Raw genomic sequence first — 15,873 nt, 5'->3', positions numbered from 1 at the left:
AAAATACTGCGATTGCAAGGTGAAATTATGAGATAAAAAGTCATAATTATGACATTAAAAGTCAAATCTTTTACATTAAAAGTCATAATTATGCGATAGGCAAATCGAAATTATGAGATAAAGTCTAAATTCCGAGATGCACATGTGCAGTTTGTATTTTATAATAGAAATTTTTTGCTCAAAATTTTGATTGTCTGTCTTTTTTCATTTCATAAATATGATTTTCCTACCCTAGTGTCTAATAAAAACAACTCCAAAAGTCCTGTCCAATAATCGTGCAAAAAGTCTAAATTCTGAGATGCACATGTGCAGTTTGTATTTTAAAATATAGAAATTTTTAGCTCAAAATTTTGATTGTCGTTTTTTCGTAAATATGATTTTCCTATCCTAGTGTCTAATAAAAATTGCTCCAAAAGTCCTGTCCAATAACCGTGCAATAACATGCAATAAACCTGTGACTTGTACTGTTGTAAACCTGAAATGTCCTCTTGTGGGACTAATCAGACATATCTTATCTTTTCTTATCTTATAGTTATGACTTTGTAACTTATATTATATTATATTATGGCAAGCTGATAATATTTGACTTTCTATTTATTATTAAAATTTCTACATAATTATGACTTTTTAATATGATCATTTTAACTTTTAGCTTAGTCTGGATTATTTTGTTTCTCTTTCAGTATTGGAAAAACAGTCTTCCATAGTTTTCTTTTTCCGCTTTGCATTTGTACAATTGTTATTCCCGCCCTGTGTGCCATCGTCATCGGAGTCCACTTCCAAACTTTAGCGTACGTACCTACAAGGAGTGGTTAGCGCGCAGACCTCACAGCTAGGAGACCAGGGTTCAATTCCACCCTCGGCCATCTTCTGTGTGGAGTTTGCATGTTCTCCCAGTGCATGAGTGGGTTTTCTCCGGGTACTCCGGTTTCCTCCCACATTCCAAAAACATGCTAGGTTAATTGGCGACTCCAAATTGTCCATAGGTATGAATGTGAGTGTGAATGGTTGTTTGTCTATATGTGCCCTGTGATTGGCTGGCGACTAATCATGATGCTTCAAGCACATCAGTTCCTTTCTTCCTGGTGGCAGGCCAGAGTCGGCCTATTCGACGTAACCCCCCCGCCCAAGCCCCCCCCCCCCCCCCCCCCCCACCCGCCGCCCCACCCCCATGGACACCTGCCTCGGTGCCATTGCCTTTCCTGAGACTTCACAGTGATAGCATCCATCTCTGATTGCTGATTCTAGACGTTTACGTCCACTGTGCTCTGGGGCCCACACTCAGGGGGTCTGTCTGTCCTCTCTCGTCTGATTGGTTTAGAGCCGTGTCCCTCGCTGCTGCTGCAGAGACACATGGCCCAGCTGCTGAGTGTGGACAAAGACATGGCCGCCTCCTTCCTCAACAGCGTTCTCAACCAGCTCAACTGGGCTTTTTCCGAGTTCATCGGCATGATCCAGGAGGTGACGGCACACCCGACGATGCTGGTTCTACAGACGTGCACACTACACCTTCTTCTTCTCCTTGCAGATCCAGCAGGCAGCCGAGCGTCCAGAGAGGAACTTTGTAGATACGCGTCAGCTGAAGGTGACGTTATTAACCACATCGTGATTGACAATGTCACCTCAATGACTTCCTGCACATGCCAGGTGTGCGCCACTTGTTTTGACCTGTCCGTCAGTCTACTGAGGGTTCTGGAGATGACGGTCACTCTGGTTCCAGAGATCTTTTTGGACTGGTCGCGTCCGTCCGCCGAGCTCCTGCTTCGCCGGCTGGCTCAGGTGAGTCACACGGGACATTTACCCATTCACACTGTAGCAAATTCTGGTCTTGGTTCTGGGTTAAGTGAGTGCTCGAGTCTGGTGTGGACCCCTGTATTTTATACCCTATACCAGGGGTCTCAAACTCAATTTACCTGAGGGCCACTGGAGCTGAGGTCTGGGCGAGGCTGGCCCGCAAACAGAAAAATGAATAAACTTTGCTTTGGTTCCGATTTTCTACAATAAAAGTTCTGATAAAACATTCCACTGTTCTCAAATATCTTAATTTTTATTTTTCTACACAAAATAAGATCAAGAATAAAGAAAATCAATCAATCAGTAATAAATATAATAATAATAAAACGGCAAATAATTAAAAAATTATTAAAAATAATTAAATTACATATATAGTTGGTGGGTAGACAAATAATTTTTTTCAGATTAAAATTAATAAAGCATTATTAGAGCCCTGTAAACATGACAAAACACGACTATAGTCACATTTATACTCTTTTTATTTACAACATATTGCGCAACTGCAGGGTCTTGAGACACATGCTAACTCGCAAACTAGAGAGCTAGCGTCCTAAACGGTAGCCTCCAAGTTATTTCCTTTAAACTTAAATAGCCAAAAACTTACCACTTCCACACGGATAGGGAGGATAACTATTAACAGTTATTTAACCTTTAACATGAACATTATTCATTCATTCATTTTCTACCGCTTTTTCCTCATGAGGGTCGCGGGGGTGCTGGAGCCTATCCCAGCTGTCTTTGGGCGAGAGGCGGGGTACACCCTGGACTGGTCGGCAGCCAATCACAGGGCACATATAGACAAACAACCATTCACACTCACATTCATACCTATGGACAATTTGGAGTCGCCAATTAACCTAGCATGTTTTTGGAATGTGGGAGGAAACCGGAGTACCCAGAGAAAACCCACGCATGCACGGGGAGAACATGCAAACTCCACACAGAGATGCCCGAGGGTGGAGTTGAACCCTGGTCTCCTAGCTGTGAGGTCTATCAAACTTGCGCGGGCCGCACTAACATTAAACTTTCATATCAAGGCGGGGGCTTCAAACTAGTGTCCTGCGGGCCACATTTGACCCGCGGGCCGCGTGTTTGAGACCACTGGATTATGGGATGCACTCAATTGTAATCTGATGCATGTTCAAATGAAATATAACCATTACCATATAAGATGACTCTTTTTATTTTGATAATGGTATATTCCAAATAAACAAGCCTTCTTCTGTCCTGCAGCTGCTGAACCAGGTGCTAAATAGAGTGACCGCAGAGAAGAACCTTTTTGACCGCGTCGTCAACTTGAGATTGCCAGGTACACGCACACACAGATGCCAGTCTAAAAGTGCCCTAAAGCAAGGCAATAGACAACCCACCCTTGACGCCCTCCAAATGATTTTAAGGAATAGGCTATGTTGTTTCAGGTCTGGAGAGTGTCGATCACTACCCCATCCTGGTGGCTGTCACGGGCATCTTGGTTCGAGTCCTGGTGGATGGCGACCGTCAAGGGTGAGACCTTTTTTCCTTTTTCTCCACTCTCAATTTCCCTCAAGTATCGTTCAGACGTGTAAGCTCCTCGTCAGGCGCACGTCCATATCGGCTTTCTGTCCAGTTGTTTTGAGCATGAGTGTGGTCCCATGTGCACTGAGCGCGTGCTGCAACTGTTGATGTCGTTTCAACACACCCACCCCTCCACTGTCATCTGCTGACAAAACACTGTTAGTATGCTTTAAATGTGGCCACACACACACACACACACACACACACACACACACACTCACACACACACACACTACAGTGTGTGCCTGTTTCATGGTCATAGTGCTTTGTCGGCATGCAGCATGAAGGAACTTCAATACAAGCTGTAACAACACGGTGAGAATAAGCTGACATGAGGCTCTTCTCATGACATGATGATGATGTCGGCATCAAGTGCTTTGGTACAGAAAGAAATAACATGGAAGCAGCAACAATTAAGATCAAGTCAAAAGTTTTGAGAGTCATTTTAGTCATTTTACAAGAATAATGTAATCTCAGGAGGAAAACAATAGTGTCATTTTACTAAAATTTGTTTGTGGAAAAAAATTACGTTATGAGAATGAAGTCAAAATTGTTTTAAAATTAAATGATAAATTTACAAGATAGTTGAAATATTTTGGGGGAAGCAGCATCGGAAATTGAAAAAAAACAGATGTAGTTTCACAAAAGTAAAGTAAAAATATTAAGAGAAAAAAATCTTAATCTAACTGAAAAAAATGTAACAATAATAATAATAAAAAATAATCATATTATGAGGAAGTTAGTCATAATAATAGTACGTGTTAGTCATAATATAATAAACTCAATATGAGTTTTAGAAGCACAGTTGAAGTATTTAAGAATGTTCAACAATATTTTTTTAAAATGATGAAATGTATGAGAAACAAACAAAATAAATTATATATGGGGAAGGGTGGCACGGCGGTCTAGTGGTTAGCGTGCAGACCTCACAGCTAGGAGATCAGGGTTCGCTTCCCACCCTCGGCCATCTCTGTGTGGAGTTTGCATGTTCTCCCGTGCACACGTGTTCACCCGTTCTCCGGGTACTCCTCCCACATTCCAAAAACATGCTAGGTGACTCCAAATTGTCCATAGGTATGAATGTGAGTGTGAATGGTTGTTTGTCTATATGTGCCCTGTGATTGGCTGGAGACCAGTCCAGGGTGTACCCCGCCTCTCGCCCGAAGACAGCTGGGATAGGCTCCAGGACCCCCCGCGACCCTCGTGAGGAAAAAGCGGTAGAAAATGAATGAATGAATATATGGGGAAATATATGGTGAAAAAGTTGAAATATTTTGGCAATAAAATCAAAGTATTGCGGGAATGAAGTCGTCTACATTATGAGAAGAAAATTTACAAAGTTAAAGTTTGGAAATTAAAAATAAAACCGCAAATATGACAAAGCTAGTAAAGCTAGTATTGCAGGTACTGCAGGTACTGTTGAAGTACAGTATATAACTGTAACAGTATATAAAGTATCACCATATGGGAGTGTCATGTCCACATCTTTATTAATTCCACAAGATTCAATGTAAATACAGCTGTTTGTTCCGTGCAATCCAAATACATACATGCAATATTGGACCGTAACAAGACAGTGTACAAAAACCCCGGCAACCCAAATCATGTTGGAAACCCGAGATTTGATGGCAAACAAATAACGATTTTTCTCCATGACATTGTTGGAGGTTTTGGATCTTCTGTGGCGTCTGATTGGAGCAACAGTTGTGCGTGCTCGTTTATGTGTGAACGTGATGCCGACTCGCTGCTCTCTCACGTTCCCCTCCTGGCGTCCCTGCTGCTGTTAGGCCTCTCAGCAGCCAAAGTGAAGTGGTGAGGTTTGGATGAGAGCGCTGGCGGAGAGTGTGGTGCATGATGGGACACACACAGGAAGCCTCTCCGTGCCTTAATTGACGTTGCATGGCTAGGAGTCGCTATAAAGAATCAGTGTGTCAGCAGGAGAGAGGAATAGGTGACGCTTAAAGAGGGGTTTCAACTGGTGGGTCGGGACCCAAAAGTGGGCAGCGGATCCATTCTGGGTGGGTTGCTGATAGCAAGACAAAAATTACATTAAAATATGGAATATACAAATAAAGGCTGACTTATTTCCAAGACATATTGAGTCTTAATTTAGTCATTTTCCTCCTCATTTACTTGACAAAATGTCATAATAAATTCATTTAAAATGCACTTTGGACATTATTACATAATTATGTGTATTAATGTTTTAAAAGATGACAAATGACTTGAATAAAGACCAAAAAATAATAACTTTTAAAAGCGTAATAAAGAATAAAAAATACAACTCAATTATTTTATTAAAAGTGAATTTTTTTTTACTAAAATGGAAAAAACCCACAAATGTTTAATGACTTAAACACAAACAAATCACAAATTAAAATATAATAATAACATAAAATAATTAATGCAAATAAACATGCCTTAAGAGTGTACAGAATAGAATAGAAATTAATATAAGAAATGACAAAAACATTTTAAAAAAGGAAGTGACTAAAAATAATGGAAATAATTCGAAATTTTAAATGACTAAAATGGAAAATTAAATGAAAGTAACAATTACTTCAATAAAAACACAAAAAATAAAAATAACAAAAATGAAAAAAAAAATACAAATTAGATAAGTAAAAAGATGCAAATAAAATGCCTTTAAAAGTGTAGAGGAAAATAAAAATTAAAACATTTTTTAAAAAACCAATGCGTTAAAAGCATAACAATAATGGAAATAAATAGAAATTTTAAATGACTAAAATGAAAAAATTAAATGAAAATAACAATTATTTCAATAAAAACACAAAAAATAAAAATAACAAAAATGATTTTAAAAAAATACAAATTAGATAAGTAAAAAGATGCAAATAAAATGCCTTTAAAAGTGTAGAGGAAAATAAAAATTAAGAAAATATAAAAAAAAAATAATAAATGAGTTAAAAGCATAACAATAATGGAAATAAATAGAAATTTTAAATGACTCAAATGAAAAAATTTAATGAAAATAACACTTACTTCAATAAAAACACAAAAAATAAAAATAACAAAAATGATTAAAAATACAAATTAGATAAGTAAAAAGATGCAAATAAAATGCCTTTAAAAGTGTAGAGGAAAATAAAAATTAAGAAAATATAAAAAAAAAAAATAAATGAGTTAAAAGCATAACAATAATGGAAATAAATAGAAATTTTAAATGACTCAAATGAAAAAATTTAATGAAAATAACACTTACTTCAATAAAAACACAAAAAATAAAAATAACAAAAATGATTAAAAATACAAATTAGATAAGTAAAAAGATGCAAATAAAATGCCTTTAAAAGTGTAGAGGAAAATAAAAATTAATAAAACATTTTTTAAAAAACAAATAAATGAGTTAAAAGCATAACAATAATGGAAATAAATAGAAAGTTTAAATGACTAAAATAAAAAAATAAATGAAAATAACAATTACTTCAATAAAAACACAAAAAATAAAAAATGATAAAAACACAAACAATAAAAATAACAAAAATGCTAAAAAAAATAAAAATTGGATATGTAAAAAGATGCAAATAAAATACCTTTAAAAGTGTAGAGGAAAATAAAAATTAATAAAACATTAAAAAAAACAAATAAATGAGTTAAAAGCATAACAATAATGGAAATAAATATAAATTTTAAATGACTAAAATAAAAATTTAAGGAAAATAACAATGACTTAAAAAGTACAGAAAAATACAGAAAAAAGTACAGAAAAAATAAACATTAAGAACATTCAGAACAATTCAAATGGAAATGAATTGAAGTTTTATAAGTGAAGTGTAAATAATTCAAAGTGTAAAAAAAATATGACTGATAAAAATAACTTCAAGTGTAAAAAAAAAAAAACTAGAACCCTGGTGTAAAGACTTGCAATGGGGCTGCCGTTTCAACTTATTGTTTAATGGCGTGTCAGTGTGCAGCTTTTTAGGCTCCCCCGTGCACGTGGCGAGCGCACATTACTGCTGTGCACTTTCCACTTTGGGCTGATCGATGTCCATCAAGGACTCCTCTTTGGACTTCCATCAGGATGCCCACATGTAATGTACTTATTGATCTGGACTCATCAGCAACATGACTTTGCACACTTCGCCATCCTGCTGACTCTGCACCAACATCATCACCACCACCACCATCATCTTCTATACTATCTGACCATGGAAGCCACACATCGCATCATAACTGGATACTGATTGAATGTTTCTAGTTGTCACACTGCAGATATGTGAGATTGGATGTTCTGATCCAGTCTGTCACCACACAGTCACAGGAACAGCATCAACGCTGTAGCCATGGCAACAAGCTGCAGGAGGCCAATCCTAATTACTGGAACCAGTCTTATTGCACTTGTGTTCCGGGCTCTGTCGCTTGTGAACGTGCACCCAAACGGCACACGGTTTTGCTGAGTAGGACCCTTTGCCCCGGAGGTGCCCCGAACAGCCGCAGGTCGTGTACCGGACTCATTCCTAAGAATGCAGCATTGCTGCGCTAATAGGTTCTGCCGTGTTTGCTTGTAGTCAATAAGCGAGGCGGTGCTCCAGTTGGACCTCGACCAGGTCCAATTCCAATGCAAACTAACATCGGGCGAGAGGCAGAGTACACCCTGGACTGATCGCCAGCCAATCACAGGGCACATATAGACAAACAACCATTCACACTCACATTAATACCTATGGACAATTTGGAGTCCTTGCAAGTTTTTGGAATGTGGAAGGAATGAGAGTGGAATCGAACTCAGGTTTCCTAGCTGTGAGACCTGCGCGCTAACCACTCGATCCCCGTGCAGCCCATACAAGACTGTTCATGTTTAGTCAATATAGGAAGGCACAATGGAGTCGGCAAATAACCTAGCATGTTTTTGGAATGTGGGGGGAAACCGGAGTAAACGCACGCGTGCACGGGGAGAACATGCAAACTCCACACAGAGATGGCCGAGGGTGGAATTGAAAACGCACGCGTGCACGGGGAGAACATGCACTCTCCACACAGAGATGGTCGAGGGTGGAATTGAACCCTGGTCTCCTAGCTGTGAGGTCTGCGCCCTAACCACTCGACCGCCATGCCGCCCCCAAATAAATATAATTGTCATTTTATTTATCTTTGTCCATTTCATTTAGCAAAAAATGTTGCATATTTCACACATTAGTGGCAAGTGGTGATTAATCATGATTAATTAATTTGAAAATAGATTAATTTGATTAAAAAATTATTTTTTGTTTTTATTTTTTACTTTTTTTTCTGTCACGACCAAGTACTGTGAGTACTTTTCGACAGGGTGCTCGATGAGAAGAGTGACACATGCGTACCCAAATGAGACCAAAAAAAGTTGTCGCTAGGCGCTTTATTGAAAAAAAACAATCTAGAGGGGTGTGGATACTGGCTAAATATGTGAGCAATAAAGCCAAAACAATGTATTAATTACGCATTCAAAGACAGTCCCGTGATAATGTGTTTATGAGTCAGGGCCAACAGGTAGCCCCAACACAGCCTGTTAATGGCCATGCTTCATCTGCCCATCATCTCCATGTCTCTGGACTACGAACAAAGCCAACACCCCCCCCACAACAACAAAAAACACACATGCATGGTGCCCCCGCCTTGCCCAGCGTGAAAATCAATGGTGCTAATTATTGTCCATTACTGGAGGCTGGAAGACCAGAGGAGCCGCGAGCAGTCGGCGTAGATTAGATTGTGGGCGGCGCTGATTAGCTTAGCAGCGCTCTGAGCTTCTTGTTGTCTTTGGCGGACATGAGCTCAGCCAGCTGGGATCTTTATTGCTTTATTTGCTCTTATTGCTTGTGTGCCGCGCCGGCTCAGCGGGGAGGATCCTTTTTCAGGATGTAGCCTGATCCCAATCAGTCCGGAAGGCTTCCCCTTCATGTGGGACCAGAAGAAGCCCGTGCTAATGCTATACGATAGTAAATGTAAATCTATTCTTCCCTTCCAGCTTCCATAGCAAAGTTTCTTCCGAAAGGGATACTTTATTGATTGATGCAACTTATCGAGCGACTGTCACTGAAAATAGTGGCTTGCCGGTGTTGCTGCTGGATGGCTTTCATCCCTCAGGATTGGCTTTCACTGTCGGTCGACCTTCCATCGCTGAATCATTTTCTCTGGGAAAACGCCACCAGCCCATGCTGACTCGGCACTTTCCCCGTCACCATCTATCACGCACAGGAGCGAAAACGGCAGTAAATCACGAGCGGCCTCCGCTGGCTGTGTGCACGCTGTTCCAAAATGGCGGACACAGCTTCGTCATGCGACACTAAAAGTGGGCGTACTCGCCAATGATAATGATGATGTAATATTCAATTAGTGTTGATCATCTTTAGCTCCGCTTCCCCGCGAACTTGCTTGTGCGACAGCTTTGACCACGTGATTGGTCATGTGACACGCCGAACGTACGCGTCGTATCGCCGTGGCCAAGGAGCATGTTTTCCCGTCTTGTCCCGCTGTGTTTCCATGGAAACAGGGGAGCAGCACTCCGGGTGGGTGGAGGAAGTCAGAATGAAGAGAAAGCAGTCGCGCTGACGGTGGACGAGCGGGGGGCCATCCAGACAGAGTAGAGCTCAAACCCACGCACCTGGAAGACAGCGTTACACGTTACACTCTAAGAAAGATGACGTCAGCGTCAAGTCAAGGCAATTATTGAGGGTCAAGTCCCTGTTTGATTGACAGCACCCTTAGGCCTGCCCTTTCTTGACATCAGATGGGGGGGGTGTCTTTCTCATCGACGGCAACTCTAGGAGCGTATCTCTGTGGCTTAGTCACAAGCTAAGCGATGCTAATGAGTCTCCTTTGCTGTGATGTGAAGTCAAATATTGAAAAATATAAAAAATAATTAAAATAATAATAATTAAATTATAATAATTATAATTAAAATATAATTTTTTTTGTGGTCAAAAAATATGCACATACATATTTCTTGTCCAAACGATTTTCAACCATAAAAATGGTAAGTAAAATAATAAATATAAGGCATTCAGAAGACACATTCAAAGACGGGATGATATGTAGTATTATACGCTGGTCGGTGAAACATGCTATGCTAACAGACAGTGTCAGTGATGTCTACTAAATTGGGTAATAGGAGTGTAAAGGCAACTATAGGGGTGTTATTTCTTGTCTAGAGTGCTCTAGTAGTGTTAGAAAGTGTATTTAGAAGGCGATAAATAGGTTCGAAATATGAAAATATTTGTTTATAATAAGGACTTATCAAAGTTGTGTCTGGAACCGATTAACCGACAGAAATGAGGGATTACTGTATTTAATTCTTGAAAGTACTGCTGTCCCAAATCCATTTCTTACCAAAAATAATATCAATATCCACTTCCTTTTCTCTCCTTTTTAAGGGTGAACTGTAACCACTGGAGTTAGCCCCTCCCCTTCCTTTATGTTGCCAAGATAGTGGTGATTGACGGTAGTTAGGATCCTTGCCTGCACACGCAGCCTTTTGGGATGTTTTGAGTACAACAAGTGGGTACTGCATTTCGACCGTACTTGTCAGTGTACTACATGTATACGCTGAATGCTGAAAGTGCACTAATGGAAACCCAGCCTGAAGGAGATGAACAAATATGACAGTGAAGCAGGTCTGCACTTTGTCCGCCTACTTGTGTTACTGCTGAGGACACGATGGCGTCGCGCGCGCACACATACACACTAACATCTATTAATAGCGTGACTTCCTGGAAAGCCCACGGACCCTTCGTGATGGTGGACAGAGATGTGCATGTGACCGCATGCTACAGCACGTCGTTGAAAAAGTGTCTTTGTATTTACGCTCCTGACTGCTGAATATTTGATGAGATAGATTTTAGAGAGCAGCGTCTGGCTGATGGAGAGTAGAAAGGTTTTACGCTTGAGCAAAGACGATAATATCAGCACGCCGATGATGATCATGTTTGATTTCTTGATCTATGATGTCGATGCTGTGCCGCAGACGTGGTGCATGTGATTGTGTGAAAAGTGTTCTGTGTCTTTGTCATGCACTTCCATTCACAATAACAAGCGCAGGGACGTCCATAGTACTTTATTCGGACACAAAGACAGACAGGAAGTGGAGGTAGTGCAGGGAAGATGCAGTGAGTACAGTGAAAGCATCCAAACAGACAAGTCTTCATTTATTTATGTCCCTCTTGTGCTCCTTGGTGAAAGTTGCATTTGGCAATGAAAGCCGAGCTTCTGTTTTTACAAAAAGCTCCTCTACTGGACAACATTAGCTGCGTGACACAGTGTCCGTGTGACAGGAAGGTACACGAAAGGTTTTAAAGGTTTCATTTGGGACCAGAAGCCCCCTACCTCGACTTGTTAGTGTGGCCATCTTTGGTGTTGCATCGGTCACAGTGTGATGGTTCTTGGCCAGACAAACAGGAAGAAGGCAAAGCAAAGGTGGTGCTTGTGTTCTCGTGACACGGGGGTGGTGATGGTGGGGATGGTGGCGATGTGGTAGGGAGTCCTGTTGCTATGGCAACACGAGGGGCGTGTCCAGGAACACGTCCTGCTTTGGCTGCTGCTCGGGTTCCAGAAGTAAACCTGGCCCTACGTGTCCCACCCCGAGCCTGCCATTTTGTTGCTCTCTGATTGGCTCCAAAAAGACCACGTGTTTGTTGGTACTCACCTTGCGGCCCGGGCCCTCTGTGGTGGCGGGCGGGGTGGGGCTGAGAATGGAGGACTGGCCGCTCTCTACCCCGGCCTCGTTGGCCGTGCCGGAGGTGGCGGGGGGTGTCGCTTTGTTGCAGTGGGGGCATCTGCAGGGTGTAAGGTACAGGTACATGAGCACCAGAAGCAGACTGACCACGCAGCCCAGCAGGGTGGTGAATCCGGTGTTGAAAGAGTCGTGAGTCTCGATGGCATCGTGCGGCACCACAGTCACGTTGACTTCCTGCGTCTGGTTGCGCTGATGTGCCTGGTCCAGAGCCATGCACCAGTAGATCCCAGAGTCCTCCACTCGGGCCGCTGTAATCTCCAGACTCCCGTTGGCAAACATCTTCAGAGAGCCATTGTTGCCAGGCGGCGCCACGTACTCCTGATTGGGGGACACCCAGAAGAACGTGACATGTCTTCCCGTCAGGGTGGTGGCACAGTGGAGCAGCAACGCCCCCCCTGCGCTCACAGCAACACTGCTCTGCTGCTCCCTGAGTGGCGCCGTCATGGCGGTCAAGTTGCACTGGTGGAAGAAGCCACCATGCTGGAAGAAGCGCACAGTGCCTTGTTGCATCCCGTACACCCGGCAGGTGTGATCTTGCCGGAAGTCCGTCACGGACGCGAAGCCTCTCTCCTCCCAGACACGGAACATTCGGAATGTGGCACAGTCGCACACCAACATGTTGTTGTGAAGGTAGAGTCCCTGCTGGAGTCTGCTGGGGAGGTTTGATAAGTACTCCAGGGGCAGCTTGCGCAGGTGGTTTGAGGACAGGTCCAACATGGCCAGCTGAGGGTGGCTGTGGTCTTGAACGGAGAAGAATGGGAAGTCGGCGAGTCGGTTGTGGCTGAGGTAGACCCTGCGGAGGCCACCCAGTACTGCCAGTGCGCCGCTCTCCACTTGAACCATGCGGTTGTTGAAGAGCAGCAGCTCCTCCAGTCCAGGAATTTCCTGGAAGTAGTGTTGCTCCAGAACCCTCAGCTTATTGGACGACAGGTCTAGGTGGCGCAGCAGGCCTCCAGAGGAGTTTCCAAAAGTGCCCGGCTGGATGGTTGTGAGCTGGTTGTGCGCCAAGCGTAATGTCTGCAGACGGAACAGTCCCCCAAAGCTGCCCCCCTTCAGATGAATCAAGCGATTATGGCTGAGGTCCAAAGTGACAGCGGAACCGGGGATGTCTACAGGTACGTGGTCCAGCCCCAGCCCGGTGCAACTCAGGATGTCGGAAGCACATAGGCAGCCGACCGTGTGGGAGGAGTTGTGTCCCGACTGGCAGATGCCGACCCGGATGGACAAAACCTGCTGGAGACATCCGAGCAGAACCACGAAGGACCTCCACGACGGGGACAGAAGAGCTGACATGACGCCCCCAGCACCACTGGTCCACTTTCTGTCACAGCAAACTCATTTTTGTATTCTTTATCTCCAAAACAAACATGCATCCTTCATATTTTCTGGCAGCAGGCCTGACCCATATGAGCTACACGGCGGTGCCACCAGGGTGAAAGCTTAAATCCAACCCCAGTCCCTCGTGCTCACTCAGCTCAGCGTGTGAGCGAGCTGTCAGCTCTTGTAGAAGTCGCTTTTAACGTCCTGCTGGCAGCGCCGCAGCCATCTGGACCGCTCGGAACCGAGCCTGTTGCTGGAGATGGCCGAAAACGGAAAGAAGATAGGACTTGAAGATGCAGTAGAGAGTTCAGATCTCCTGAATAAACGTCTCACTCACTTCAGTTCGCTGGCGTGACCGCGGCGTCACTTGTCGCCGTGCGTCCGCTTCATCTCGCAGGCAGCATGTTTGTGTTTGGGGGAACCTCTGCGCCCGCCCACGGCCCGCCCCAGTGCCGACATCACATGTTGCCAGCCCGCAGCGACCTCTCTCTCTCCTGCTGCTGCTGCCGTTGCCGCCGCCGCTGCCGCCGACACTCACATGCTGGAGCAGCAGGATGCCTCCAGATGTGCTCCACTCAGAGCTGCTTCCATAGCTCCTCCCCTTTCTCCTCTCTCTCTCTCTCTCTCTCTCTCTCTCTCCCTCCCTCCTTCTTGTAGTGTTTCTTCTTGTAGCAGTGGCACACTTTGTTGCAAGTGTAAATACACACACACATATGTGCACACGTAGCTTGACACAAACACCAACACAAGCACAAAATTCCAGATAAATTTGTAAAGTGAAGCACGTCACGTCATTGATGGGCTCCTGAATCACCGCCTGACCTTTGACTCTGAATAACTATACATGGACGCCACCATGGACGTGTCATTGGGGTCAAATAATACTGTCACGTGAGTGCTTACAGGAAGTAGCGCCTTGATAATGTCTGTGTCACGTCTGTCTCTCCTCTCACAGGACGTCCCGGGCGGCATCCGTGCTGCTGTCGGACCCGTGCTTCCAGCTTCACTCCATCCAGCACCTTCTAGGAGAGGGAGGAGACTCGTGCGGCTCAGCGCCGCCACTGCTTTCCACTGGCAGCCGTCCGGTCGTGAGCGCCCTGGCGTCCTCTGTGGCTCCGCCCCTACCCTCTGCCTCCGGAGCCATCGGCTCGTTGGAGCGTAAACACTTCTCTCTGCACGCATGTAAGTGATGCACACATCATCATCTTCTTTTTCTGCTTCTGTTGAGGCGTCCTTGTTTGGCCACTGGGTGTCAGTAATGTTACATTGATGACATAATTGTCGCCACAGGAAGTACTGTAAAGAAGGAACAAGTCTATACATATTATTTATGTTTTATTTTCTCTTATTATGTCTTCTATATTGGCGGCACAGCGGTCTAGTGGTTAGCGCGCAGACCTCACAGCTAGGAGACCAGGGTTCAATTCCACCCTCTGCCATCTCTGTGTGGCGTTTGTAGTATAAATTATCCATAGGTATGAATGTGAGTGTGAATGGTTGTAGCCTGTGATTGGCTGGCCACCAGTCCAGGGTATACCCCCCCTCTCGCCCGAAGACAGCAACCCTCGTGAGGGAAAAGCGGTAGAAAATGAATGAATGAATGTCTTCTATATTGTGTAAAATGAATGTAAAAGTCACTATAGGGGTGTTATTTAATGTCTAGAGGGCTCTAATGATGTTTAACAGTGTTAAACGTTCAACAGGTTTCTGAAAATATTCAGTTTATCTATAAGGATTCCTACTTGGTGGAAATGGACTCATCACAGCAGGTTGTGGGAGCAATTAACCGAAATAAATGAGGGATTACTACTGGATTTTGTAAAACGTGTTGATGTCACTGTCAGCTTGATGCAACATTTGGTGTGAGTTGGAAACGCTTGTATCATCCAGCACGACACATACATGAGCGCCCCCTGCTGCCGTATTGATTGATTGATTGATTGATTGATTGGTTTCTTGCTGGTGTTGGCATCAAGGCATGTGTTTGTATTTTCCCGCCAACAGACAGTGACTACATCAGCCAGGAGGAGAAGCAGAAGGTGGAGCTCATGTTGGCGTTTCTCACTGAAGAATCACAACAGGCTGCGGCCAGCACGGCGGTCAGTGATGTCATCACTTCCTTTGCTGTCAATCATCTTTATAACAGGACTTCCTGTACATACCCGACATGATTACCCACTGAATAACTCTTATTGGAGGGCTTTTTTTTGCTGATTTAGTGTCATGTCACGGGGGAGGTGTGGCCTCAGCAGATCAACACGTCGATTGGAGAGCAGAAAGTCGTTGAAAAAACATAATAATCACGTCAAAAACAGTAATTAATAACTATATTTCCTTGCTCATAGGCCAAATAAAAATGCTGGGCTGCTGGCATGGATGCGATCATACTCCAGAACAAGCATCCATCGTGTTTTTGGTAGCATGCTGGCAGCAGACGCCATGTTTATGATGGCGTGCCAGTCGCAGACGCCATCTGGAGCTTC

The 15,873-nt window shown here is 43.5% G+C and overlaps 2 protein-coding genes across 5 annotated transcripts in view; one reads left to right on the top strand and one right to left on the bottom strand.

Moving 5' to 3' along the window:
• rnf123 (ring finger protein 123) overlaps positions 1-15,873 on the top strand; it is a 40,226-nt gene that overhangs the window by 22,646 nt on the left and 1,707 nt on the right. For all 3 annotated transcript variants that reach the window (XM_058054453.2, XM_058054456.2, XM_058054455.2), the window contains 7 exons: positions 1,322-1,461; positions 1,529-1,585; positions 1,648-1,779; positions 3,028-3,103; positions 3,213-3,297; positions 14,346-14,572; positions 15,395-15,489. In XM_058054453.2, the coding sequence (XP_057910436.2) occupies positions 1,322-1,461; positions 1,529-1,585; positions 1,648-1,779; positions 3,028-3,103; positions 3,213-3,297; positions 14,346-14,572; positions 15,395-15,489 (812 nt within the window). The remainder of the gene's footprint in view (positions 1-1,321; positions 1,462-1,528; positions 1,586-1,647; positions 1,780-3,027; positions 3,104-3,212; positions 3,298-14,345; positions 14,573-15,394; positions 15,490-15,873) is intronic.
• On the bottom strand, positions 9,653-13,874 carry amigo3 (adhesion molecule with Ig-like domain 3). Of its 2 annotated transcripts, XM_078798396.1 has the most exons (3): positions 13,728-13,874; positions 11,981-13,643; positions 9,653-9,943 (listed from the first exon to the last, which is right to left on the bottom strand). In XM_078798396.1, the coding sequence occupies exons 2-3, from the start codon at positions 13,361-13,363 to the stop codon at positions 9,863-9,865; spliced, it is 1,464 nt and encodes a 487-aa protein (XP_078654522.1). In that variant the 5' UTR covers positions 13,364-13,643; positions 13,728-13,874; the 3' UTR covers positions 9,653-9,862. The 2 variants fall into 2 exon arrangements, with proteins under 2 accessions (XP_078654522.1, XP_057910444.2); XM_058054461.2 differs by lacking the exon at positions 9,653-9,943 and having other exon boundaries at positions 11,378-13,643.

Source organism: Doryrhamphus excisus, linkage group LG18 (assembly GCF_037039965.1).
Source record: "Doryrhamphus excisus strain RoL-2023G ecotype Guam linkage group LG18, RoL_Dexc_Guam_v1.1, whole genome shotgun sequence".
In the NCBI taxonomy this organism is placed as follows: Eukaryota; Metazoa; Chordata; class Actinopteri; order Syngnathiformes; family Syngnathidae; genus Doryrhamphus; species Doryrhamphus excisus.
The sequence above is the reverse complement of the archived record's forward strand: the minus strand, read 5'-3'. Positions and strand labels throughout refer to the sequence as shown.

Excerpts from the sequence above, each read along its gene's own strand:
- amigo3 (XM_058054461.2), bottom strand. The coding sequence starts at position 13,363 with ATGTCAGCTCTTCTGTCCCCGTCGTGGAGGTCCTTCGTGGTTCTGCTC.